The following is a 27,300-nucleotide window of genomic DNA, read 5'->3' on the forward strand; positions in this document are numbered from 1 at the left end:
AAGAGCTGCCGACCTTCCTAGAAACTTGACTCCGGGAGGAACTAGGCCTTGCCAACACTTTCGAGCCTATGCAGGTGGAGAGGGCACACAGATTAGGCCCCAGAAAGGTAAATCTAACGCGACCCCGGGTGGTCATTGCGAAACTGCTCAATGATGCTCCCAAAACCGAGATTTTAAGAGCTCTCCGGGCAGGTCGCACTCTCTCCTCCGAGAACCAACGCATTTTGGTATTTCAGGACTTCTCAGCGGGAGTGTTGGCGCAGCGACGGGCGATGGCCCCCCCCCATTGCTCAAAGCTTATTAGCATGGGCATCCCCGCGACCCTGATTTATCCAGCCCAATTGAGAGTGGTCACATCCGCGGGCACCCAATGGGTGGACAATGCTGACGAGGCACGTATGTTTGTGCCAGAACACAATCGCTTGGAGCCCGGGGAAACCAGACCGATCGCTAGGTCTGAGGTGCAACGCTTGTCACCATCCTTGGTATGGTTGCAGTTTTATGGTTCCATTATTCTTTCATAATTTACTCTCCATCGCAACTTCAGCTGATGTCGAGTATGCAATATGTAGCGTTGGACGGCTCGGAAGGTCAACTGGCGCCCCGGTGGAAGTCACTGCGTTTTTTTTTTTTTCATTGCAGCTGCACTTCTTCTAACGAGCCGGGAACGGAGCTTAAGGTCTGCTTTTTTTTTTTTTTTTGCTCGTTTTGGAGTGCTTTCCCATTAACTACGCGGTTTTGGTTTTTTTTTTTTGGGTGGCTATTGGGCTTCCTTAACCGTACTCCTGGATACAAGTTCAGTGACTCTGCCTCCTGCTGCTTATTGAGGACGGCAGCGGCGCTATTTGTTTTGAGGGGAGAAACACCTGTCTCTGATGGAACTGGGACTCTTGAGCCGCATGCCAGTAAGGGGTTTAATTAATTACTAGGCATATCATGTTAAACTGATTGGAGTCCGGGCAACCAGACTGATCGCTGGGTCAGAGGGTGCAGCGCCTGATACCATCGTGGGCAAGGTTGCAGTTTCATGGTTCCATTTTCCCTCATCGCTTACTTTCCGCAGGCCCGCGATATGCAGTGGTAGACGGCTCAGTAAGTACACTAGCGCCCCGGTGAAAGTCACTGCGGTTTTGTTTTTTTTTTGGTATTGCAGCCACACTTTTTCTAACGAGCTGGGAAGTGAGCTTAATGCCCGGAAATTTTTTGGAGTACTTTCCCATTAACTACGCGGTTTTTTTTTTGGTTTTTTTTGCGGCTATTGGGTTTCCTTATCAGTGCTCCTGGATATAAGTTCCGGGACTGTGCCTCCTGCTGCTTATTGAGGACGGCAGCGGCGCTGTTTGTTTTGTGGGGAGAAACACCTGTCTCTGATGGAACTGGGACACTCGAGACGTATGCCAGTAACGGTTTTAATTAATTACTCGGCATATTATGTTGATAATGTGCAGCGGGAACTGCCGCGCTTGGAGCTGAGGTTTATTTGTTGCTCTCGGCCGTGCCCATTGCAACGTTACGCTTCTTTCAGGGCAGCCTTGGCTGTTTATTTTCTTCCTTAATATCTGGTGAATGTTGGCAGCCCTGCTGTAGTGTGAACTTCTTCATTTAAAGTTGGAGCAGGGGATGGGGCTGGAATTGGGGGGGGGGGGGGGGGTTGAATGCAGAGTGATGATCTCCAAGTTGATGCCCCAGGAATGGAGATAGGGGTAAGGCGGGAGGGGTGGGGAGGAGGGTGCAAGTACCATATTTGGATATTCATGACTTTATTGGTTGGGACGGCAATCGAGTGAGCCCTAATGCGCCATGGCTGTATGTTCCGCAGGGGGAGGCCTCTGCTGGGAGGGTCTCTACCTGGACCTTGGTGAATGATCTGCTGCCACAGCCTCTGAATCTCTGGGACCTCTAGTATGCAGGCTGGTATGATATCCTGGAACGTGTGTGGAGTTCATTCACCGATTAAGGGGCAGATTTTATAAAGTTGCGCACACGCATACTTTTGTTCGCGCACCAGGCGCGAACAAGAGTACGCGGGATTTCAATAGATACGTGCGTAGCCGCGCATATCCATTAAAATCCGGGGTCGGCGCGCACAAGGCTGCCCAAAATTGGCAGCCTGCGCGCGCCGAGCCGCGCAGCCTGCCTCCGTTCCCTCCGAGGCCGCTCCGAAATCGGAGCGGCCTCGGAGGGAACTTTCCTTCGGCTTCCCCCCACCTTCCCCTACCTAACCCACCCCCTCGGCCCTATCTACACCCCCCCTACCTTTGTCGCGAAAGTTACGCCTGCTTGAGGCAGGCGTAACTTGCGCGCGCCGGGCCGGCTGCCAGCTCGCCATTTTCCGGTCTGGGGGCTGGTCCGGAGGCCGCGGCCACGCCCCGGAACACCCCTGGGCCGGAACCATGCCCACGGCCCCACCCCCGGATGATGCGCCTGCTGTGCCACGCCCCCGACACACCCCCAATGACGCGCCAGTCGCGACACGCCCCCCCAGGAAAGCCCCGGGACTTACACGCGTCCCGGGGCTTTGCGCGCGCCGGAAGCCTATGCAAGATAGGCTTGGCGCGCGCAGGGGGGGTTTGGGGTAGGTTTTCGGGGGTTATGCGCGTAACCCTCTGAAAATCTACCCCTATGCGTTCTAAGATCCTGAGCATATTAAAACAGAATTCTGCTGATATTGCATTTTTGCAGGAAACTCACCTCTCTGATTCAGAGCATGTTAAACTGTGTACAACTTGGGTGGGGAGTATCCATCACACATCTGCCACCTCTCGGTCAGCTGGGTGGCTATTCTGCTCAGTAAGCACCTACCCATCAAGATCCAGGGAAGAGATCAAAGATCCAGAGGGCTGCTTTATTATTTTGGTGGCAGAGCTGTATAACAAGAGTTTGGTTCTTTGTAATCTCTATGCCCCTAATATTTACTGTGCAGGGTTTTTCCAGGTCCTATGTCAAAATTTGCTTCCCTACATGGCTGAGACAATTATAGTGGGGGGAGACTTTATTACCATCCGGGATCCTCAGCTAGATGCCTCTCAACACCATTGTACTGAGGCCGGGATGGGTAGAGGCCGAACCTTATTGGAAAATGCTCTCCATCTGGTGGATGCGTGGCGCACACTGCATCCCGGGGAGAGGGAATTTACCCATCTCTCGCGGGCTGCCGCTACATACTCCCGACTAGATTATTTTCTCACTAGCAGTCATGCATTTTCAAGTGTGCAAGCAGCTGGTATTGACGATATTATTGTCTCTGATCACGCACCAGTCTGGGTAGACCTGTAATTAGTGCAATCTCCTAGTGTGGTCCCGGTTTGGAGGTTCCCCTATTATCTGGCTGAGGACAAGCGATTTCAGCAATATCTAGAGGAGAGGTGGTCTGACTATGCTACTCTAAATCAAGAACATCGGGAACAACCAACTTTGTTTTGGTATACCGCCAAGGTGGCCCTCGTGGGGACATAATCTCGTACACAGCTCACAGACGGAAGATTTTGAATCAGCGTGTTTTGCAGCTGAGTACTCCATCAGCGGGCTAAGAAGAGCCTGTTATATTATAAATTTAAATTATATCAATATGGTAACAAGGCAGGCAAACTGATGTCACACCTGATTAGATCCTCCCGCACAACTCGTTATGTTTCAGGGTTACGGAAACAGACTGGTCAGGTGGAGACTAACACTCAGTCCATATTACTCCTTTTTTGTGACTACTACGCTAAGTTTTTCATGACGGAGGGGTGGACAGAGGGGGCATGTGCCCGGTTTTGCACCCCCTTAAATATTCCTCGCCTTACTGATGCCATAAGGAGGCACTTAACTCTCCCATCTCGGCTGAGGAAATCAAACTAGCTATTTACCACGCTAAATGATTTAAAGCCCCAGGACCTGATGGGTTCTCTGCCGAATTCCATAAATGTCTCATGGACAAAGTGGCTACCCCATTATCTTTGTTATTCTTGGAACTCATTGTAATCAGTAGTTATCCTCGAATTTGTGAACCATGCCCACATATTGCTTATTCCTAAAGCAGGTAAAGATCACTCGTTACCTGAATCATATCGCCCAATTTCTCTGCTTAACGTTGATCAAAAATTGTTAGCAAAGATCATGGCCGGCTGATTGGTGAATTTTCTTCCATCCTTGATAGGTAGTAATCAAGTAGGTTTTGTGCGGAAGCGCTATGCCCTCTCTAATATCAGGCGAGTGCTAGCAGCCATGGGAATGTGCCAGCACATGAATACCCCGTATCTGGCTATCGGCTTCAATGCTGAAAAAGCCTTTGATCGGGTAGAGTGGAGCTACATGTTTTATATTTTGCAGCAGATGGGCTTTGACGGTTTTTTCTATCAAGCAGTACAGTTGTTATACCATGACCCCAGGCAATTATTCTTGCAAATCGGGAGCAGTCTGAACCCTTTGCCATTATGAGGGGAACGCGGCAGGGGTACCCTTTGTCTCCCTTACTTTTTATATTACAGCTGGAGCCCTTGCTATTAGCTAGATAGGCAAATTGGGTGATTAGGGGCATACGCTTCCAGTCTGAGGTCTTTAATTGTGCTGCCTTTGCAGACGATCTCCTAGTTTTTCTCACAGACCCCTGCACCTCTCTTTCTTCCCTTTTGCACTTGTTCTGGACTTTTTGGGTCTTTTCCGGGTTCCAGTTGAATGACGATAAGTCCTCAGCGCTGGCGTTTCCCGATGCTCTACGAGAAAGATGGCCCAGACCCCTTTTCGTTGCAATGGGCAGTTGATTGTTTTCCATACCTGAGGGTCCACATACCTAAGGACCCCAGTCTGATATATCAATTCAATGCCCCACGCCTTCTAAAGCATATGCTGGATACCCTTAACACCTGGAAAAATTTGCCCTTGTCATTATGTGGTCGAGTGAATTTATATAAAATGATCATCCTCCCCAAATGGCTGTACCTTCTCCAAAACCTACCTCTCCAGCTTAAGACAAAAGACTTGTCCTCAGCAGATCGTTATCTGCGGAAGTTTTTATGGAGAGGTGGAAAGGCTCGCCTACCTCTCTCTTAGTTGCAGGAACGGTGGGGAGCTGGGGGGTTGGGAGTCCCGAAGTTAGCGGTGTATAATTTGGCCAGTAATTTCCGGGTAGCTAGAGATTGGTTATTGGGCAAATCCTTCTATACTAATTTAACGGCCGATAGTGCCTTGACTGCCCTGATAGACGTTAAATATGCCCTCCAGGTGGAAATGACTAAGCTCCTGTCCTTTTTAGCTCACTCTATTGTTATAAGGCCGATTAGACAAGCTTGGGTAAAATTGACTAAGCACCTGCAATTGCCCAGGGTGTGTGCTTATTTATTGCCTTTTGCTGGCAATGTTGACTTCTCTCCAGGCTCCCAGTCTTCAGCTTTTTGGGAATGGGTGGTCAAGGGTATTACCCAGTTGGGGCAATTAATTACTAGGGAGGGAAAACTCCTATCATTCTCGGAACTGCGAGAATACTATGGCCTGGAGTTGTCGTATGCCTTTTCATATTTGCAGATTAATCATTATTTTCACACTTTGCCCACGGCGTTCTTACAACAATCAGCCTTTCAGAAGCTGGATAAGATATTGGAGTTTGCAAAAGAACAGACTCCCTCAATATCTACATATTATAAAGGCCTGGAGGTAGTTGGGCAGGTGGAGATATATTCTGTATTAGCAGATCATTGGACTAACGATGGGGAATTTGTTGTTACTCCCTCTGTCCTCCGTGCTTGCTATAGTAGAGTGGCCAGGATCTCATATAACATGTATTACTGTGAATTACAGTACAAGTTTTTGGGGAGGGTGTATGTTTCGGCACAGATTGCATATCGCCTGACTATCTCTTCCACTGCATTGTGTGGAAGATGTAAGAAGGCACTGGGCACATTGGCGCATGCCCTTTGGTCCTGTCCTGCCATTAAACTTTTTTGGAGCCGTGTGGCTTGGGCAGTTGGCGACAATTTTGCATGTCTCCATTCCAGTGGCCCCGTTGTGGCTCCTATTTGGCTGTATCCCCCCCCCCCCCCCCCCGCGAATTCAAGATCCTGGTACTCGCTTAGTGATTCAGAAAGCATGTCTTGTGGGGAAGTGGGTAATATTATTAGGTTGGCAAAGTGAAGACTCACCGTCTTTCTGGATTTGGCGGAACTACTTTCATTCAATGATGAACATGGATCATCTATTTTCTCACAGCTCACCACTACATCGGAGACATTTTTTATCAACATGGGACTTGTATATACAGGCTCTTCCACGCCGTGCAAGAAGTCGCATTCTCAATGATTGAAGTTCATATGACTTTATAGTACCATGGAGTTCGAACTGTTATGGTTGGTATTGTGATTTCTCGATCTCTTCAGAATAAAGATGGTACATGCATAGGGAGGTTGGGGGTGGGGGGAGAGGGAGACAAACAGGGGAGGGGGAGTGGGGTGTTGGGCGATAATCTTGGATGGGCCTTGATGTGGTTTTACTGGGGAATGTATCAGACTACAGCATTCCCCTGTTGTTATGTACTCTGTTTGGACAAATGCCAATAAAAACGTTTATACATAAATGTGCTACTTGCTATCTTCATGGAGTGCCCCCTAGTCCTTGTATTATCTGAAAGAGTAAATAACTGTTTCACATTTACCCATTCAAGTCCTTTCATGATTTTATAGACCTCTATCATATCCCCCCTCAGCCGTCTCTTCTCCAAGCTAAACAGCCCTAACCTCTTCAGCCTTTCCTCATAGGGGAGCTGTTCCATCCCCTTTATCATTTTGGTTGCCCTTCTCTGCACTTTCTCCAGTGCAACTATATCTTTTTTGAGATGTGGTGACCAGAATTGTACACAGTATTCAAGGTGTGGTCTCACCATGGAGCGAAACAGAGGCATTATGACATTTTCCGTTTTATTCACCATTCCCTTTCTAATAATTCCTAACATTCTATTTGCTTTTTTGACTGCCGCAGCACACTGAGCCGACGATTTCAATGTGTTATCCACTATGACACCCAGATCTTTTTCCTGAGTGGTAGTTCCTAAAATGGAACATAACATCATGTAACTACAGCCTGAGTTATTTTTCCCTAAATTCATCACCTTACACTTATCCACATTAAATTTCATCTGCCATTTGGATGCCCAATCTTCCAGTCTCACAAGATCCTCCTGCAATTTATCACAATCCGCTTGAGATTTAACTACTCTGCATAATATTGTATCATGTGCAAATTTGATCACCTCACTCATCATACCCCTTTCCAGATCATTTATAAATATATTAAAAAGCACCTGTCCAAGTATAGATCCCTGAGGCACTCCACTGTTTACCTTTTCTCTCTGTGAAAATTGACCATTTAATCCTATTCTCCTTTCATCCAGTTTGAAATCCACAAAAGGATATCACCTCTTATCCCATGACTTTTTAGTTTTCTTAGAAGCCTCTCATGAGGGACTTTGTCAAACGCCTTCTGAAAATCCAAATACACTACATTTACCGGTTCACATTTATCCACATGTTTATTCACCCCTTCAAAAAAAGAAGCAGATTTGTGAAGCAAGACTTCCCTTGGGTAATGTAAACCGTTGTGACGGTATAGAAAAGACTTAAAATAAAATAAATAAATAAAAAAGTACATGGTGGCTGTGTCTCTTTAAATCATGTCTATCTATATGTTTTGTGATTTTATTCTTTATAATAGTTTTCACGATTTTTCCTGGCACTGAAGTCATGCTCACTAGTCTATAGTTTCCCGGTCCACCTCTGGAGCCCCTTTTATATATCAGGGTTGCATTGGCCACCCTCCAGTCTTCAGGTACAATGGATGATTTTAATGATAGGTTACAAATGACTTCTAATAGGTCTGAAATTTCATTTTTTAGTTCCTTCAGAACCCTGGGATGCATACCATCCAGGCCAGGTGATTTACTACTCTTCAGTTTGTCAATCTGGCCAACCATATCTTCCAGTTTCACCGTGATTTGGTTCAGTTAATCTGAATCGTCACCCTTGAAAACCATTTCCAGAACAGGTATATCCCCAACATCCTCCTCAGTAAACCTCAAAGCATAGGATTAATTTAGTATTTCTGCAATAGCCTTATTTTCCTTAAGTGTCCCTTTAACCCCTCGATCATCTAACGGTCCCACAGACTCCCTCACAGTCTTCCTGCTTCAGATATATTTTAAAAAGTTTTTATTATGAGTTTTTGCCTTTATGGACAACTTCTTTTCAAATTCTTTCTTAGCCTGGCTTATTAGTGTTTTATATTTTACCAATGCTTATGCTTTTTTCTATTTTCTTCAGATGGATCCTTCTTCCAGTTTTTGAAGGAAGATCTTTTGGATAAAATAACCTCTTTCACCTCACTTTTTAGCCATGTATTGTGGGTTTGACATGGTTGTGGGCCCTTGGCTGCTATATCGATGACTCCTCCCACGGGGAGGGGCCCCGTGGGGAAAATACAGCAGTAGGCTGGCTCTACAGTAAGCAACACAAGGGCCGATACAATAAAGTGCGCTCAGGCCGAGCGCACTGTTAGGCCCCGTTTGGACGCGTGTTTTCGACAGGCTATTTTTACCCCTTATACAATAATGGGTAATAGTGCGTGGAAAACGCGGGGCCAAGTCCCCCGAAACTAATAGCACCTGCAACATACAAATGCATGTTGATGAGCCTATTAGTTAGTCCCGCGCGATACAGAATGTAAAATGTGCAGCCAAGCCACATATTTTAATTTCGGCCAGCACTGGGAGAGTGTTCAGAAAAGTAGAAAAAACTGCTTTTCTGTGCACCCTCCGACTTAATATCATAGCGATATTAAGTTGGAGGCTCCAAAAATTAAAAAAAAATCTGCCCATGACCCACAGGTTGGAAAATGGACGCTCAATTTTGCCGGTGTCCTTTTTCTGAACCCGTGGCTGTCAGCGGGTTCGACAACCAACGCCGGTAAAATTAAGCATCGGCTGTCAAACCCGCTGACAGCCGCCGCTTCTGTCAATAAGGAGGTGCTAGGGACGCGCTAGTGTCCCTAGAACCTCCTTATTACTGCAGGCCCTAATTTGCACACCTATGCTCAGCGAATTGCGCACCCAGGAGATTGGCCTGGGTGCGCGTCGGGAGAGTGGGCGCTCGCCAGCTCTCCCGTGCGGTTTACTGTATCGGCCTGACAGAGAGTAAGGAAGCTTTATTATTTATTTATAACTTTTTATATACCGAGGTTCAATTAACAAGATTAATTATCACTTCGGTTTACATTACAACCAGCAAAAAATAACAGAGACAAAGTCTTGTTTTACAATGAACAGGGTAGAAGTAACCTGGATTAAAACAATGAACAGGGTAGAAAATATTAGACAGCAATAGAGCAATGCCCGTGGAGCAAGAAGTCCTCGTCAGCCAAGGAGTTGTCTCAGATGTCAGAGTTCAGTCCAGGCACTGATGAAGTAAGTGCAGAGAAGGTCTCACCCGATGCTGGAAAGTGAGGGGTCCGGGAGTGGTCCGCGGAGTGGGGTAGGTCAAGAACTCTAGTCACAGATGACGTAGCCAGCGGTGGTAGATCCGGTAGTGATCCGCTGAGCGGAGTACGCCGAGAATCTGTTCTGTGGTGAGACAAGGCAGAGAGAGACTGATGCGTGAGGGTACTCACAAGGCTGGTAATGCTGTTGGAGAGATGACCTCCACAGTGCAAAGGTAGCGCTGAGGCAAGGCCCGGGGCACCGGTGCTGGGGTCCTTGGTAGAGGCAGGTCGACCCAGGAAGTAGACAGGAGCGAGGCAAGGCCCTCGTGGAGCGAGTACCTTTTAGGCGTAGATGCAGGGTAACCTGGAGAGTAGATAGGAGTGAAGCCAGACCCCCGAGGAGCGGGTGCCTTGAGAGTCCTTGCTGGAACAGCGAAACCCCGGAGGGTAGGTAGGAGCGACAAGGCCCCGAGGAGCGGGTGCCTAGAGCGTCCTAGGAAGTCAGCGTAACCCCAGAGGGTGGGTAGGAATGAGAACTCAGAGTGGGCGCTTCTGAGAGAGTCAAAATTAGCTGGCTCGGAATCCTTGCTAACTCATAGCTGGATTGGAGATTAGAGGCTAAATACCCGGAGGTACTGACGTCATGCGGTGGGGACGCCCCCGAGGTTCCCGCCATGACATATTCCAAAGGTAGGGCGACGCGTGCGTGTCGTAAGGGACCTCAGTGTAAGAATAATGGTGAACGCAATCGCCCATGCTGGTCCGGGGACGCCGGAGAGGTTGGCGGAGAAAGGCGGAGACAGCCATCTTGCCCAGAGGAGAGGAACAGGAAGAAAAGAGGTGAGACAGAGAGGGCGCAGCTGTCTGCAACCGACGGGCGCAACACCATGCTGGCAATTGTCTGATCTTCCTTACACCTTTCTTAATGCGTGGAATACATCTGGACTGCACATCTAAGTGTTATTATCTGTTATTATTTGGTAGTGTTGTGGGCCCTTGGTCGTAGCAAGAGATGGCTCCTCCCACAGAGCAGAGCCCTGTGGGGACTTACTGCGATAGGCTGGCTCTATAGCACACACACAGAGTCAGGAAAGTTCTTTATTATACAGCCGATGGCATGAATAACCCGAGGAGCGAGCAGAGAGGCCCTGCACAGAGGAGGGTGGTACCAGAAGAATGGTCTTGTCAGTACTCCGCAGCGAGCAGGTCGCAGAGATGTACTCTCACCAGTAGTTGACAACTGTAGATCCAGTAGTGGTCTGCAGAGCAGGGTACGCCATGAATCCACACTGTAGATGTTAGGCCAGAGAGGTAGATCCGGTAGTGGTCCGCAGAGCGGGGTATGCTGTGAATCCACACTGTAGAAGGTGAGAGAGAGAGAGGCAAGCTGGAAGGCTGGGGTACTCACTCTGTAATAGCAGGTTGAAGAAGAGAGGGACCTCCGAGGAACGGAGACCCGGGACGAGGCAAGGCCCCCGAGGAGTGGGTACCTTAGGCGTCCTTAGCTGGAAGCAAGCTGACCTCGAAGGGTAAATCCGGAATGTGGCAAGGCCCCCGAGGAGTGGGTACCTGAGTCGTCCGTGGCAAGGGTACGGAGCGAGGGTGTCCGCAGCAAGAGCGAAATCAGCAGGAAGGGAATCCTTGCTAACTCGTAGCTGGATTAGTGAATGGAGGTTAAATACCCATAGGTAGTGACGTCATGCGGAGGGGATGCCCCCGAGGTTCCCGCCATGACGTATGTAAAAGGAGGGCCAACACGCGTGTGCCCTAGGTGATCCCAGAAGGAAAATGGCGAACACAATCATCCACGCCAGTCCGGGGACGCTGGGGAGGTCGGCATGCAGAGGCGGAGAAGGCCATCTTGCCTACCGGAGCGGAAAAAGGCAGAAAATAGGTGAGACAGAGAGGGCACAGCCGTCTGCGACTGATGGGTGCAACACTAAGATGGTATTTTTTAACAATGTCCATGCCTGTTGTATATTCTTAACCTTTGCAACTGTACCTTTCAGTTTTTTCCAACTATTTTTCTCATTTTATCAAACTTTCCCTTTTTATAGTTTAGTGCTAGAGCTGTGGATTTACTTACTGTCCCCCTTCCAGTTATTAGTTTAAATTTGATCATGTTACGATCACTATTGCCAAGTGGCCCCATCACCGTTACCTCTCTCACCAAATCCTACCGCCACTGATAATTAGATCTTAACTCCCTTTCTTGTTGGTTCTTGAACCAATTACTCCATAAAACTGTCATTTATTCCATCCAGGAACTTTATCTCTCTAGTGTGTCCCAATGATACATTTACCCAGTCAATACTGAGGTAATTGAAATCTCCCATTATTACTGCACCACCAATTTGGTTAGCTTCCCTAATTTCTCTTAGCATTTCACTGTCCGTCTCACCATCTTGGCCAGGTGGACGGTAGTATACCCCTATCACTATATTCTTCCCCAACACACAAGGGATTTCTATCCATAAAGATTTGATTGTGTATTTCTTTTCATGCAGGATGTTTATCCTGTTGGACTCTATGCCCTCCCAGATATAAAGCGCCAGCCCACCACCAAGATGCTCTTCTCTGTCTTTGCGATATAATTTGTACCCTGATATAGCACTGTCCCATTGGTTATCCTCCTTCCACCAGGTCTCTGTGATGCCAGTTATGTCAATCTCATCATTTGCTGCTATACACTCTAACTCTCCCATCTTACTTCTTAGACTTCTGGCATTAGCATACAAACATTTCAAAGTGTGTTTTTTTGTTTGTATTAACCCTGCTTTTCAGTTGATAGGGATAAATTGGAACCCATTAGCCTAGGTGATTCTTTACTTATAGGCACTTGGACTACTTTTCTTATTATTGGAACCTCACTGTCAGGATGCCCTAATTCTAATGCATCTTTAGTATCCTTTGAAGCTACCTCTCTCCGAACCATGCGCTGCTAAGCGACTGTCGGCTTTCTCCTTTGTTCTAGTTGAGACTCCGGAGCTCTGCCTGCCTCTGGTGACCTGCGCGTGGAACAGGGAGCATTTCAGAGAATGCCACGCTGGAGGTTCTGGATTTAAGCTTTCTACCTAAGAGCCTAAATTTGGCTTCCAGAACCTCCCCTCCCACATTTTCCTATGTCGCTGGTGCCCACATGAACCACCACAGCCGGAAAAGGGTTACACTTGTGTGTGTGTTAAGAAACCGTGTGCCGAGTTTCTGGGCAGAGTTTTAGCCGCTGATTGCACCAGCCCCAGATCTAGGATCTCTGGCAGTCCCTCTGCATAGCAGGGCCAGATTCTCCGCACACAGCAGGTGTTTGAACTCTTTCAGTTTTGGTCCTGCGACGGAGGCTTTCTCCAGTAAGCTGGGCGGGAGATCAGTGATGGAAATCTTGAAGAAAGCAGGGCTCGGGTTACATCCCTGAATCGCTTCGCACGCCTGGAGCTGTCCGTCTGCAGGTTACTTCATCCTTTGTCGCTGTCATAAGAACATAAAAACATGCCATACTGGGTCAGACCAAGGGTCCATCAAGCCCAGCATCCTGTTTCCGACAGTGGCCAATCCAGGCAATAAGAACCTGGCAAGTTCCCAAAAACTAAGTCTATTCCATGTTACCATTGCTAGTAATAGCAGTGGCTATTTTCTAAGTCATCTTAATTAATAGCAGGTAAGGGACTTCTCCTCCAAGAACTTATCCAATCCTTTTTTAAACACAGCTATACTAACTGCACTAACCACATCCTCTGGCAACAAATCCCAGAGTTTAATTGTGCGTTGAGTAAAAAAGAACTTTCTCCGATTAGTTTTAAATGTGCCCCATGCTAACTTCATGTCTCCCAGTAATGCATTGCTGCGGTCAAGACTTGGATGTGGTCTTCAGAGGACCGAGATATACTGACGGGCTCCTTCGGACGAGGACAGCTGTCCCTCTTCAGACCCAAGTACTGGAACTGTAGTTGTCACTGGGGGGGAAAAAAACTCAGCTCGGTGGCCCCTCCTGCTTTTTTTTTTTTTTTTAAATCATCTCCACCTAAGAAGAAGATTAAAATACTTCTCTCCAGCTCTGAGGTCAGGTAATAAATACCGGGCTCAGGTAGTTGTAATCCCATCGTTCTCGGGCGACTCCACCCTATAATTAGGCTGCAAAGCCTCGAAAGCCTCCCATTATTGCGGGGACCGCAAAACCCTTGCGCGCCTCTTCCGGTTTCTCCGCGGTTGGCAGGTCAGCGCGGCAGGGTAGGGGCCGCCGATATCGCGCCCTCGCCGAGACCCTGCGCTAAGGCTCTGTCAATAGCAAGCTCGCCACCCCCCGGCTCTGGAATGTGCTCCGTTTGGGTCTTAGGAAGGAACTTCATTAGCTGTCTTTTTTTTTTTTTGGGGGGGGGGGGGGTTCTTTTTGCAAGCAGTTGGGGGTTAATTTTGTAGCATCGCACGTAAGTCGGTCCAAATTCACCGCGCACGAGTTTAGACCTGCTAAGTCGTCTACAGACTTTTTTTTTTTTTTTGTGAAAATATTCTTGCATCCTTTAAAAAAAAAAAAAAATCCAAAAGTAAGCGTCCAAGCCCGAGCCTCCTCTCCTAGTGCTTCCTTGGGAAGGCTTAACCTGCTACCGCGTTAAGGGCGGGGAGGAGGAGATTTTGTAAAACATCATTTTGTTTTGTTTGCGCAGCGTACAAGACGCTGCTTTCCCCGCAGCAGTCTCCCCTCTCGGCCCTTGGTTGTTAAGGATCTTTGTGCGTTTCCGCCAGCTGGCGAGATTTTCCAAGGTAGGACATTTCTATCCTTCCTTGACTCTCCCTTTGGTTGTATTTCAGTTGGCTAATTTCGTTTTTGTATATTGATTGGATGTTCGTTTTTTATTGAGGAAATGATTTCCTAGATTGGCAGAATGTAGTTTTTTAATAAAGAAATAAACGTCCCGCCTGGAGACAGCAGGGACTGTGCAGGGGGACTGAGTGGGGAAGGGCCTAGTGGTTCGAGCAGGGGACTATGAACCAGGAGACCAGCGCTCCAGTCCTGCTGTCGCTCACTTTACCCTCCTCAGGTACAAAACTCAGATTGTGAGCCCTCTGGGGATAGGGAAACACCTACAGTACCTGAATGTAAACCGGTGCGATATCTGGATTGAGATCAAATGCAGGGGGACTTACTTAGTGCCCCTGTAAGTCCTCCCACCTGGAGACAGCAGGGACTGTGTTGAAGAGCTAAGTAGCCCCGTAATCTCTCTTCTCCCGCTTCCCCACAGGTATACGATGAGCAGGGAGTACATGTCTTACAAAGGGATGTGTTTCAGTCCCTTGTACACCTCAGCAGAGTTGCTCACTTTTGTGGAGAATGGATTCCAGGTGCGGGACGATGACATTTTCAATGTCACATATCCTAAATCAGGTAGGACAGTGTTTGGGGGGGGGGGGGGGGGGAGTGTGCATGTGTCTGTAGTCTGTTTCATGTGCTGTGCAAGATAACTCGCTTGGTAACAAAGTCCTTACGCAAGAAAGCTTATATGTAAATCTGAGCTCTCAAAATGCTGGCCAGCCTCGGGACTCTGTGCTGCAGCCCTATTTGTGATGGGGTGTGTGTGTGTGTGTGTCTTGTTTCCGGAAGGGACCATCTGGATGATTGAGATCTTGAGCCTGATCTGCTCAGGAGGTGACCCGCACTGGAGCAGGACTGTCCCGAACTGGGAACGGATGCCTTGGCTGGAGTCGTTCAATGCACAGGAGACGCTGCAGGTGGTCTCCGAGAAACCCCGGCTCATCACCTCCCACCTGCCCGTCCACTTGTTCCCCAAGTCCAAAGCCAAGTCAAAAGCCAAGGTGAGGGGGGGATGGGGTGGGGGGAGAGAAGAGAGAGCTAATCTTTCCTGATGGCAATGAGCCTAGCACTTCATCTAGTGAAGGGCCCGTTTCTCGGTGGGCGGGAGGTTACTCTCCTGGCATCTCGCTTCTCCCTGCCTTTTCCTGATGAGATCAGTTGTGAGATAATGGGGCAACCCAGACTTTTACTACCGCTCCTGTTCCCCCCCCCCGGGGCAACAACCCTAGTCTTGTTAACCTCTTCCAGGTGATTTACACGGTCCGGAACCCCAAGGACGCGCTGGTCTCCCTCTACCACTTCTCCAGAGCGACGGTCTATTGGAAGGACCCAGGGAGCTTTGAGCAGCTCCTGCAGGACTTTCTCACAGGGGATGGTGAGTACATGGTTAGGTCAGATCCATTCATTACCCCCCACTTAATTACCTCTTTGGCTCCTCTTCCTGATGGCTCTCATCAGGGTTTTATCCTGTATGATCCTCCCATCCGGCTTTCACCAGAGAGATGGGCACAGCCTGCCTAATCTAAGCCAGAGCTGCACAAGATCCTTCTTCCCTTCCCAAACTAGATCCCACTCTATCCTCCATTCTTCTGCCCTCCCCTAGGGTCAAAAGATTAAAGGAGAATGGAGTGAGAGAAGAAGGTGGTGGTCGGTTTGTCAGTGAGTGACCGCTCTCCCCATTTCTCCTGCAGTGCCCTACGGCTCCTGGTTCGACCACGTCCGGGGATGGACAGCTGTGAAGGATCAGACCCCTTTCCTCCTTGTGACCTATGAGGAGCTGCTGAAGGTATCACATAAGATTGAGAGGACACCTGAGACCAGCTCATGTAGATACCAAGGAGTATCCGGTTTCCACCATCTAGGCTAGAACTCCCAGCCAATCAGAAGCACAGAATACAATCCATTGATAACATACTGGGGATATACCGTACCTTACATAAGAATATAAGAACTGTCAGGCTGGGTCAGAGCAAGGTCTATGGAGCCCAGCATCCTGTCTCTGGCAGTGGCCAGTCCAGGTCGCAAGTAACTGGCAGATCCCATAAAGTAGATCTCATTCCTCTTACTCACTCTCAGGGATAGCCAAGTAGACTAGCTAATTTAATGCATTATGGACTTCTCCTCTTGGAAGTTATCCAAATCTCTTTTAAACCCTGCTGTGCTTATCAACTTGATCACATCCTCTGGCAACAGATTGCACAGCTTGACAGTGTGTGTGGAGTGATCAAATACTTTCTAAGATGTTTTATGTCTGCTGGGTATCCCCTTATTTTAGTTGTATTTGCAAGAGTAAATAACCATCCTTTATTTATCCGTTCCACCCCACTCATGATTTATTTATTTAAAACATTTATATACTGGTAGTACTGGTAGTCTGTTTTCAATCATACAATAAAACAGATTTTATAAAAAATAAAATGCAAACAGAATAAAACAGAAATAATCTTAAACTCAATACAAAAGTACAATCAATAAAATAACATTAAAAAAAATTACAATAAAAATTAAATTCAACATGTCTCAATCATCATTATCCCATAGTGTTAATTATTGTGCTGTTTCTCCAAAAGCCTGCCGAAATAACTAAGCTTTATAAACTTCTCCCATGTCCCCTCTCAGCTGACTCTCTGCCAAGCTGAAGAGCCCCTGCCTGCATAGCCTCTTGTCCATAGGGGGGATGTTCCATCCCCTTTATCATCTGTCGCCCTCCACTGCACCTTTATTAGTGCCGCTCTGTCTTTCATGAGCTGGGGGCGGCCAGAACTGCACACAATACTCAAAGTGCAGTCGCACCATGGATCTATACAAAGGCTTTATGATATCCTCTGTTTTATTCTCCTTTTTCAGATCATTCCTAGCACTCTTTGCTTTGCTGACCACCACCGTGCACTGAGCTGAGGATTTCAATGTATTATGCATAAGGACTCCAAGGTCCTTTTTCTGTGGGTGGTGACTCCCAAGACAGAACCCAGCAGCGTGTACCTGAAGCTCTGATTATTGGTCCCTGCGTGCAATTCCTTTGCACTTTTCCACATTACATTTCAGCTGCCCAATCTCACAAGGTCCTTCCATACCACAGTTCCTCGCAATCTGCTGCCATTACAACAACTTTCAATAATTGTGTGCCCGATATTCAAATGGAGGATAGCCGGATAAGTAGGACTTATCCAGCTGTATAGTGGCTGCTGAATATCTGCTCACCATCAGCGGCCGCTAGATAGCCGGATATGTTATCCAGCTATCTATTAAGCGTACAACTTTGTGGGCGAGCAATGGGTGGATCGGGGTGGCGCTACTTAGCCAGATAACTTCGCCAGCTAAGTAGCGATATTGATATTTAGCTGGATAAGTTGACTGTCTAAATTAGACCTGCTCAACATCTGGCTAAGTTGCAATATATTCAGTGGCACAGTAAGTTACTTAGCTATCCAGGATTTGAAATCTGCAAATATGATCACTATGGCAATCGGCGTGAGTGTGAACCAAGTCTTGCTGTGGCACAACTGATGCAATGTCTTGGGCTGAACCCCGCCAGCAGGCGAACGAGTCCTTGTACTGGCCAGGATAGGACAAAGGCCAGGAGTCTGTAACTACGGACAGATCCGAAGAGCAGGCAGGGCTGAAGACTGCTGAGATGAAGGTCCGGCTTAGGTAAGGGACCTGTTGCTGAGGCAGTTCTGTGTTGCACGGCCGGAGTTTAAATCCCCAGCCGTGTGACATCATCAGGAGGGGCCGAGTGCGTGGCTTCCTGCCACGGGGCCTTCATGACTTGGTGCATGCCACACGCGCGTGCCCCTAGGACCAGGGCAGAAGTGGCGGTGTTGCCCTGTTGCATGGAGTGGCAAAGCATGGCTGGTGGCATTTGGGTGCGTGCAGCCGCTCGCGGGACTATCCCGCAAGTGGTAAAGATAACAATCACCTTGCTCATCGTTCCCTTTTCCAGATCGTTTGTGAATCTGTCAAACAGCACAGGTCCCAGGATCGCCCCCCTGTGGTCCTTCACTAAATGACCTTTCTCCCATGTGGAAAGCTGACCATTTAGTCCTGCCCTGTTTCCTGTCTTTTAACCAGTTACCAGGCCACACTAGGACCAGGGCGGATTCCCGATGAAGACCGGCCCAGGGATTCATTGCCCATGTGGTCTGAGCACGGCTCTCTCACAGCCGTGCTCGGCAGACCACGTGACTAGCGCGACCGGCCCACCGGGGGATGCCCGATTTCCCCCCGATAGGCAAATCCGCCTCTGACTAGGACGCTGCCTCCAATCCCATGACTTTGTCATTTCCTGAGGAGTCTCTCAGGGGGGACTTAATCAAATGCCTTCTGAAAATCCAACTGCACCATTATCAACTGGCTCCCCTTTCTCTATGGTTATCTACACCTTCAGAAAATCTAAAATATTGGTAAGGCAAGGCTGCCCCTTGCTAAAACCATGTGGACTCATTCTCCTTAAGCCTGGTCTGTCTTCTGTATATGCCAGTGATTTTGATGTTCAGAATAGCTTCTACGGCAGGCTCGCCGGTCTATAGCTTCCCGGAGCTCTTTTTGAAACCTGGCCTCTCTCCAGTCTCCAGATATTGTGGCTGTTTCCTTATCCACAGTGCATTTAGTTATCCTGTTTGTCGCATAGCACCGCCCCTCCACCAATTCAATCTGCCCTCACACTGATAGAATTTATTCCCGGGTAGCTCAGTGTCCCATTGCTTATTCTCCTCTGAGATGCCTATAATGTCTCCTTTATAATAAGGCTAACAAACAAAACGAACCAGCAACAGTCTTGTCACCGTAAACAATTCAACAAAAAAAGACTGAGATATCTAATGTCAGTTTGTGTACACCTAGTATAAGTGCTGCAAAAAAACTTTTATGCAATTTGTGAAACCGCATCAGCAAGCCTGACAACGGCCGTGAAAACACTTGCCGTTCGGACCACTCGTCATTTGCGGTATTGGTAATCCATGCGAGATGTGTTATTCAGAAAATTTTTATAAACACTATCTGTTCCCCTATAGAGAGTTCATGAGCCCGACAGCGGCCGGTGTTTCGCGATCGGTATCGCTTCTTCAGGAGTCAATTGCAATATCATGGAACAGATGCTATGTAAAAACAGAAATATAGCATGAAAGGAATGAAATTTTGAAAAAGTACTTAACTGAGGTGTCACAGCACGCTAACCTTTATCCCGGACGATTCCGTCTCTCCAATCGGTAAATTCCAGCGGGACAGAGTAACGCTGAAAAGACCCACCCTTTAAAAAGCCCGCGATTTTGAGCACGTAGTGACGTCAAAGCGTCATTAAAGAATCGTTGCCGTAGCAACAAAAACAGCTGTGAGATAGAGTTGAAAACAGAAATCAAACGTGATGACGTCATTCAGGATTGACGCGGCAAATTCAAAGATGTTTCGTTAAAACAGAAGATGTGTTTGAAATGGATCAATCGAGTCAATGTTGGTTGTTTATAAGAAGACTTGATATTCTATTGCTGAATTCAGGCCGTGAGGCTCAACTGTGTTCAAACGGTGTATCCAGCGTTGTTCAGCGCGTAATAGCTGTATATTGAAATCTCCACCTCGCCAACTCGGGGTCAATTGCTCCAATACCACAGATTTACATAGCATCTGTTCCATGATATTGCAATTGACTCCTGAAGAAGCGATACCGATCGCGAAACACCGGCCGCTGTCGGGCTCATGAACTCTCTATAGGGGAACAGATAGTGTTTATAAAAATTTTCTGAACAACACATCTCGCATGGATTACCAATACCGCAAATGACGAGTGGTCCGAACGGCAAGTGTTTTCACGGCCGTTGTCAGGCTTGCTGATGCGGTTTCACAAATTGCATAAAAGTTTTTTTGCAGCACTTATACTAGGTGTACACAAACTGACATTAGATATCTCAGTCTTTTTTTGTTGAATCCTTTATAATAAGGCCATATTTATTTATTACCAATACTTCTATTCCACTTTAAGCTAAGCAGATTAAATGTTGATTTTGTAAACACTTTTTTATATACTGAAGTTCGCATGGACATCACATCGGTTTACATAAAACGAAAGGGAAGAAGAGGAAGAGAAACCGGAAGAAAAAAAGTTACATTATAACAAATACCTGATTAAATAAAAGAGGCTAAGAGAAGAGAAAAGGATAGAGAAGAGCGGATAGGTAAAGGGGGTGATGTTAGAGGAACAGGTAACTGGTTTAAGAAAACATAGAGTTAATCTATCATACATTCTAACTTACTTCTGACATTCGCATACAGACATTTTAAACTAGGAGGGTTTATTTGTATTCACAACCTGCTTATAAGAGAAGATACAGGCAGTGTAGAGTCATTCACATGCGTGTGCTCTTTATCTACACCCATCTGGCCTACTTCAGCCTTAATCACAACCTCTCTGTTTTGCAAGCCCATCCGGGCTGAATACACTCCCTGTTGTGTTCGTGGACCCTTGCGCTGAGGCAAGATTGGCTCTACCTGCAGGGAGGAGCCCTACAGGTTCTCGACAGCGGCAGGGGCCGGTCAGGAGCTTCACCTTTACCAGCCCACGTTCACCTTGGGTTGAGCCTTTCGGTGCTGGGGCCGACAGGACTTAGGCGAGGGCCTCTGCTGGTGACTGCAGACGTGGTCCAAGGTTGGGTTATGGCAATAGGCCAGCAGCGATCAGGCATGATGAAGGTCCAGACAAGGGCAGGCAGTGATCTGTCGTGTCCAGGCAGCAGTCAGGCATTTCTAGAGACCAGGCAAGGGTCGAACCAAGTATCTGTCCAAGAGAGAGGAAGCGGGACGGATAGGGCAGTGGCAGTCAGGCTAGGCAGGAGCAAGATGGGCAGATGAGGACTGGAAGAGGCTGAGATGAAGACAGGAACAGCTGTGAAGCAACACGGTACTTGGACCTGTTGCTGAGGTGAGTTACATCTAGGGAGCTGCCCTTATAATAGGGCAGCGCTGATGCTGTCATCCCTAGGGGCCACGGGAACTTTCCTGCCCGGTCCCTTTTAAATGAGGGGACGTCATGCATGTGCGCACCTTGAGGAGAGGGCATAGTGTGTTGAGGCTGGTGGCATCATGCCACGTGGTGGGCTGGTGGTGTCTCGCTGCGCCTTAGGAGCAGCATGGCCAGCCTGGCCCGGGAGGTAAGGGTGGTAGTTTGTGGGGCAGCCTGCAGACAACACTCCCTCTTCCCCAAAATGTTCCCCCAGTTCCTAAGAAATCTAAAACCCTCTTCCCTGCACCCTCGTCTCATCCACTCCTTGAGACACTCTGGAGCTCAGCCTGCCTCTGGGATCCCACATGTGGAATGGGGTATGTCGCTGGTAGCCACATATGCCACAACAGCTGGCTCCCCCCAGCACTCTCTGAAATCCTATCTAGGTGGTGCAAGAGATCCACTGTCTTCGCACCAGGCAGGCACATTACCAAGCAGTCCTCACGGCCACCAGCCCCCCCAGCTATTTACATTTCCTAATGATCAAATTGCCTGCTGCAATGGCCGTTCTAACCCTTTCCTCCTTGACACATTCTCGGTGCAAGAGAATAAGGGCATCACTTAGAGGTCAGGTCCTACCTAAGGGATCACTTCTGCTACACCAAGGTGATGCTCTCTGCCAGGATAGAGCCCCCAGCCGTTCGGAAGCTCCTTCTCTGTCTCATTCTATATTTATTTATTTATTTAAAAGATTTTTATACCGCCAATCAGTTTCTTAGTTTTCAATTGTAACATTCATAATCAACAGTCTGACAATAATACAAATTAATAAATCTCTATAACAGAGATTAAAATAGATTAACAAATAAAATAAAAGTAGATTGCAAACAAATATCACAGCAAAATAAGGCTGATCTCGCTCCTCTATACTTATCAATTAATTAGCTATACTCTTAAGCATACTTTCCTTGGAGCCTGACAATTAAACAGACTCTCATTGCTAGTTGTATATAATCCAGTTAAAAAGCTCTGCATGCTTGCTGGAAAATGGAGGCCTAATTTCCTCTTTAACCTCTCTTGGTAATGCATTCCAGAGCAGTGGACCTTGAACGAATCAGCTTTTCCCGCGAAACTCGTCCAGCCTCGTTTTGAAAGATGGGCTGGCCAGTGAATCCTGAGAAGAGGATCTTAGCGTTCATGTCGGTTGGTAAATTTTAAGGGTAGCATTGACCGTAGTTGGTGCTATCCCATTCATTCCCTTATACACCAATGTAAGGATCTTGACTATAATCCTCCAAGCTATCGGGAGCCAGTGTAGACTCATCAAGGCGGGAGTGATACGATTCTTCAATGGTATACCAGTTACTATCCTCGCCACAGCATTCTGTATGAGCTGAAGAGCTCATACATAGTGTTGCCCGAGGAAGGCCTAAATACAATGTGTTGCAGTAGTCAAGCGACAAAGGCATAATTGAAGGTAGTATTGTTTTAAGATCTGTTTCCTTTTAGACAATGCCACATTTGCAGAATAAAAAGACCGCCTTTAGCACATTACTCACTTGGGGCTGTAACAACAATGTTGTGTCCCTAATAACCCTCAAAGATCAATGATTTACGTATATCCGAAACTGGACAATATATTTTATTTATTTAAGGCTTTTTTATACCGAAGATCATGTACAAGTACATATCGCTTTGGTTTACAGAGAACCAACAATAGGAAATTACAGCAAACAAAATGAACGAAAATCGAACATGGATTACATGAAAGGAATAAGGGGATATAGGATCTCAGTTTTTTTTTCTCTGTTCAATATTAGATTCTAACCATTAAGCCAATTTTGTAGGCTCTGCAGGCATTCATGCACTCTTTTAAGAGTATCAGCCATAGAATGTTTAATGGGAGCAAAAACTGGATGTCATCTGCATAGAGTCGATAACTGACATCCAGGTCTGTCATTCACGCCAGATGGGTGTGATGTAAATATTAAAAAATGGTTGCTGATAGACTTGACCTTTGAGGCACACCCGTGTTTAGTCGGTATGTGGACGACTTGAGGCCTGAGGTATTTACTGTTTGTGTTTGGTTTGTTAGAAAAGAGGAGAACCATTTGTGGACCCCTTCTATTCAGATTTGTTTCAGCCAAGTCAATAAAAACTAAAAAAAATAACTGAACATTATCAAATCCTCTTTGGAAAATCTCCCGCAATGATAATACGAGGGTTTCAGTACTATGCCTGGCCCTAAAGCCATATTGAAATGGATTGAGAATATTTTGGTTCTTCTAAAAACATTTGTAACTGGGTGCGGACAACTTTTTTCACGAACTTTGGATAAAAAAAGGAAGGTTTGAAATTGGTCTTCAGTTCTTAAGATCAGTCAAGTTGGCGAACTGTGGCAGCCTTCAACGGATCGGGCACACAGCCTTCATTTATTTATTTGAAGAGTTTTATATACCGTTATTCGGTAAAGCCATCATAACTGTTTACATAGTGAACAAATATATTCAAGGACATTTGAGAGATTATTGTAACATAGTGAACATTACAGTAAAACACAATGTAACAATTCTGAAAGAGAAATTTAGTAGAAGGCTTATTAATGTGGTTAAGTCTTGGCTTCATCACTTCATACAAGCATTGGAGCAGTTAAGTGGCCAAAAATTAGTTTTTAAGCCTCCAATAATATCCTTGATCTCAGTCTCAGATACTTCCAAAAAGAGTCCCAAAAGACTGGCTCTAAGGTTTCAGAGGCATCTACACGATCTAGAGAGTTGCTTAACCTATCAAAAAATTGTCCAGTCTTTGGCATGAGAGCTGGCCGAGGTGGACTCTCTTTATCCTGAAGAAGTTAATGACTTCACAATGTGAAAGAGTTCTCTCGAGTGATTGGGGGCTGATCGTATCTGAACAGTGTAAAAGTGATAGTTCGAACTATCTGCTTTAATCCGATATTCATGCCGTAGGGGTCATAGATGGGTTCTTGTGATTCACACCATTGGCGTTCGGACCTTCTCAACTGCTGTTTCGTCAATGTCAGGTCATGGGTGAACCAGGGGACTTCATGATTTCTAGTTATTTTTTTTTAACCTTATAGGGCAGGGGTGGCCAACCTTTCACAGACCAAGAGCCAAGAAACCAGAATGCACAGTACCGAAGAGCCTCACATTTTCAAGAGACAAGGAGGAGTGGGGGTGTGGCCTTTCCTCTCTCTGTTCCCCCACCCTGTCCTCACCAGTCCTCTCTGTCGCCCCACCTGCCTCTCTTAGCAGCCCCAACATAACTTTCCACCCCACCTTTTGGGCTACTGTACCCCCATATCCCATAACACCTCATTTTTCCACTGACTCCACTCTGTCTCCACCCCTGTCCTCCACACACTCTCTCTTCTCCCCTACCCTCTGCCCAGCACCAGTATCCCAAACCCCAATGCTTTCTGGCTCTTTCACTACTCTACCATCATCACTTCCGGCTTTCTTTCATATGCATCCTCCCACTCTGGCTTTCTTTCATACCTTCATTGCCTTCCCCCCCAGTTCTTTTGAACCCTTTCTACCCCATCTCTAGCTCCCCACTCCCCCACTATTTTACATACAAGAACACAAGAAATCGCCATGCTGGGTCAGACCAAGGGTCCATCAAGCCCAGCATCCTGTGTCCAACAGAGGCCAAACCAGGCCACAAGAACCTGGCAATTACCCAAACACTAAGAAGATCCCCTGCTACTGATGCAATTAATAGCAGTGGCTATTCCCTAAGTAAACTTGATGTTTTGTTTGAGGCATGGTTGTGGACTCTTGGTCTTTGTGGCGATGACTCCTCCCATGGGGAGGGGCCCCCTGGGGAACCACAACGATAGGCTGAGCTCTGTAGTAAGCGGATACAGGAGAAAGAAGCTTTATTGTACAGCAATGGTGCTGTCCGATGAGCGGACAGTGTTTTTAGACCCTAGGAGTCCTCAGGAGAAAACATGGCGAATGCAATCGCCCATGCCGGTCTGGGAACGCCGGAGATGTCGGCAAACAGCAGCGGAGGCAGCCATCTTTCCCAAGGGAGAGGAGAGAGGTAGAAAAGAGGTAAGGCAGAGAGAGGGCGCGACAGACACAACACTTGATTAATAGCAGTTAATGGACTTCTCCTCCAAGAACTTATCCAAACCTTTTTTTAAACCCAGCTCCACTAACTGCATCTTTCCTGGCTGGCTTTCATGCAACCTCTCTTCCAGCCTTCTCACTCCCTCTATTTCACGGCCCTGGTCCCCTCACACCTCCTGCAGAACAGGTGGCAGCGTAGACTTTGGGGAGGAATGAGCTGAAAGCGCCTGCCTTCCCCTCTTCCTTATCTCCTCCCAGCATTTCCCCCTTTCCTCCACTCTTTCAATATTCAGCCCTTTTTTGCAACACTCTCTCTCCTCAGAAATATTCACCCGCCTGCATTTCTCTTCTCCCCCCAAGTATTCACACCCGTCACTTGCCCCACTATTTACCGACTCTCACACTGGCCGCTCAAGCACTTACTCCCTGCCTTCACCCCGTTCCCTTTCCCTTGGCACAAATCATTACGGCTTGACCGGCGCACCAAGGGGCTCCTTTCTGCTGTCAGCTGAGAGCCAAAGCCTGGGAGCCCAGAAATCTGCTGGGCCGGGGGCAGTGTCCACTCCAGCCCCTCCTTTGTTGTAATCCGCTTTGATGTTAATGTGGACGCTGTGGCATATAAAGAATCTTAATAAAATAAAGTCCCCTCCGACAGAACAAAGGAGAGCCCTCTACTCCAGGCAGCGGGGAGGATGGGGGCAGGGAGCTAACTGGCTCTTCTCTGCTTCAGCCTCTCCTCTTCTGGCCTCTGCAGTCCCCCCTAGCTGCCATTGGGGCAGGAGGGCAAGAGCCTAATTCTGACGGGAAAGAGCCACATGCGGCTCCCGAGCCACAGGTTGGCCACCCCTGTTAATAGGGGCAACTTGATCTAAAGATGCCTTTAAGGACTGTTTCCAGTAAGAAAGAGCTTCATCAGCCGAGGAGGGATGGACCCAAGCAAGCTTTGGAAGCCATATATCTCTGAGGGAGTCAGGGTTGAAGCGTTCACGCGTCTCTCTTATTCTTTCCCTAATCATTTTTTCTTTTCTACTGTTGACTATTTGCACTTTTTTTTTTTTATTAAAAATTGAATGATCGGACCAGGGAATTTTGTTGCCTGTTACACAGAAGTCGTTAAAGGTCAGAGAATTTTGCTTGACAAAAATTAGGTCCAAGCAGTGACCGCCTTTTATGTCTCTCGCTGTTTGTGTCTGTCCCTCTTTCTCCTTTCCAGGACCTGCGGGGCAGTGTGGTGAGGATCTGTGACTTCCTAGGGAGGGAGCTGGATGCGGCGGCTCTCGACTCTGTGGTGGAGAACGCGACCTTCAAAACCATGAAGGACAATAAGATGGCCAATTACAGTCTTATCTCGGAAGACCTCATAGACCTGAAGAAGAGCCCCTTCATAAGGAAAGGTGAGGGGGAGGGATCTCCCACATGAGGCAGTGACCTGCGCACACTACCCTGAGATGCCGAGGGGCATAAGAGCACAATATCAGTGCAACATCTACATTGGGCTCTGAAGAAGATCTGCTCTTCAGCTGTCTGTGCTGTATTCATGCTTTACGTGTATCAGTGTGACCCCTGCATGGGGCTCTGATGAAGATCTGCTCTTCAGCTGTCCGTGCTGTATTCATGCTTTACGTGTATCAGTGTGACCCCTGCAAGGGGCTCTGATGAAGATCTGCTCTTCAGCTGTCCGTGCTGTATTCATGCTTTACGTGTATCAGTGTGACCCCTGCATGGGGCTCTGATGAAGATCTGCTCTTCAGCTGTCTGTGCTGTATTCATGCTTTATGTGTATCAGTGTGACCCCTGCAAGGGGCTCTGATGAAGATCTGCTCTTCAGCTGTCCGTGCTGTATTCATGCTTTCTCTGTATCCGTGTCTGCAATGCCTTGGCATTGACCCAAGTTCCTCCTCTCTCCTTGGTGTTTTCCAGGGATCTCTGGGGACTGGAAGAACCATTTCACCCTGGAACAGAGTGAACTTTTCGACAGGGTGTACCAGGAGAGGATGAGGAACCTGAATGTGAAGCTCAGCTGGGATTGA

At 47.4% G+C, this 27,300-nt stretch overlaps 1 protein-coding gene across 1 annotated transcript; it reads left to right on the forward strand.

Annotated features, from left to right (window-relative positions):
• Positions 1-898: 898 nt before the first annotated feature.
• On the forward strand, positions 899-27,300 carry LOC115080835 (sulfotransferase family cytosolic 2B member 1-like). The gene is made up of 7 exons (XM_029585276.1): positions 899-1,092; positions 14,676-14,818; positions 15,035-15,246; positions 15,494-15,620; positions 15,937-16,031; positions 26,484-26,664; positions 27,191-27,300. Exons 2-7 carry the CDS (start codon positions 14,683-14,685, stop codon positions 27,298-27,300), a joined length of 861 nt encoding a protein of 286 aa, XP_029441136.1. The 5' UTR covers positions 899-1,092; positions 14,676-14,682.

The sequence above is a fragment of the Rhinatrema bivittatum genome, chromosome 19 (genome assembly GCF_901001135.1).
Source record: "Rhinatrema bivittatum chromosome 19, aRhiBiv1.1, whole genome shotgun sequence".
Lineage (NCBI taxonomy): Eukaryota > Metazoa > Chordata > Amphibia > Gymnophiona > Rhinatrematidae > Rhinatrema > Rhinatrema bivittatum.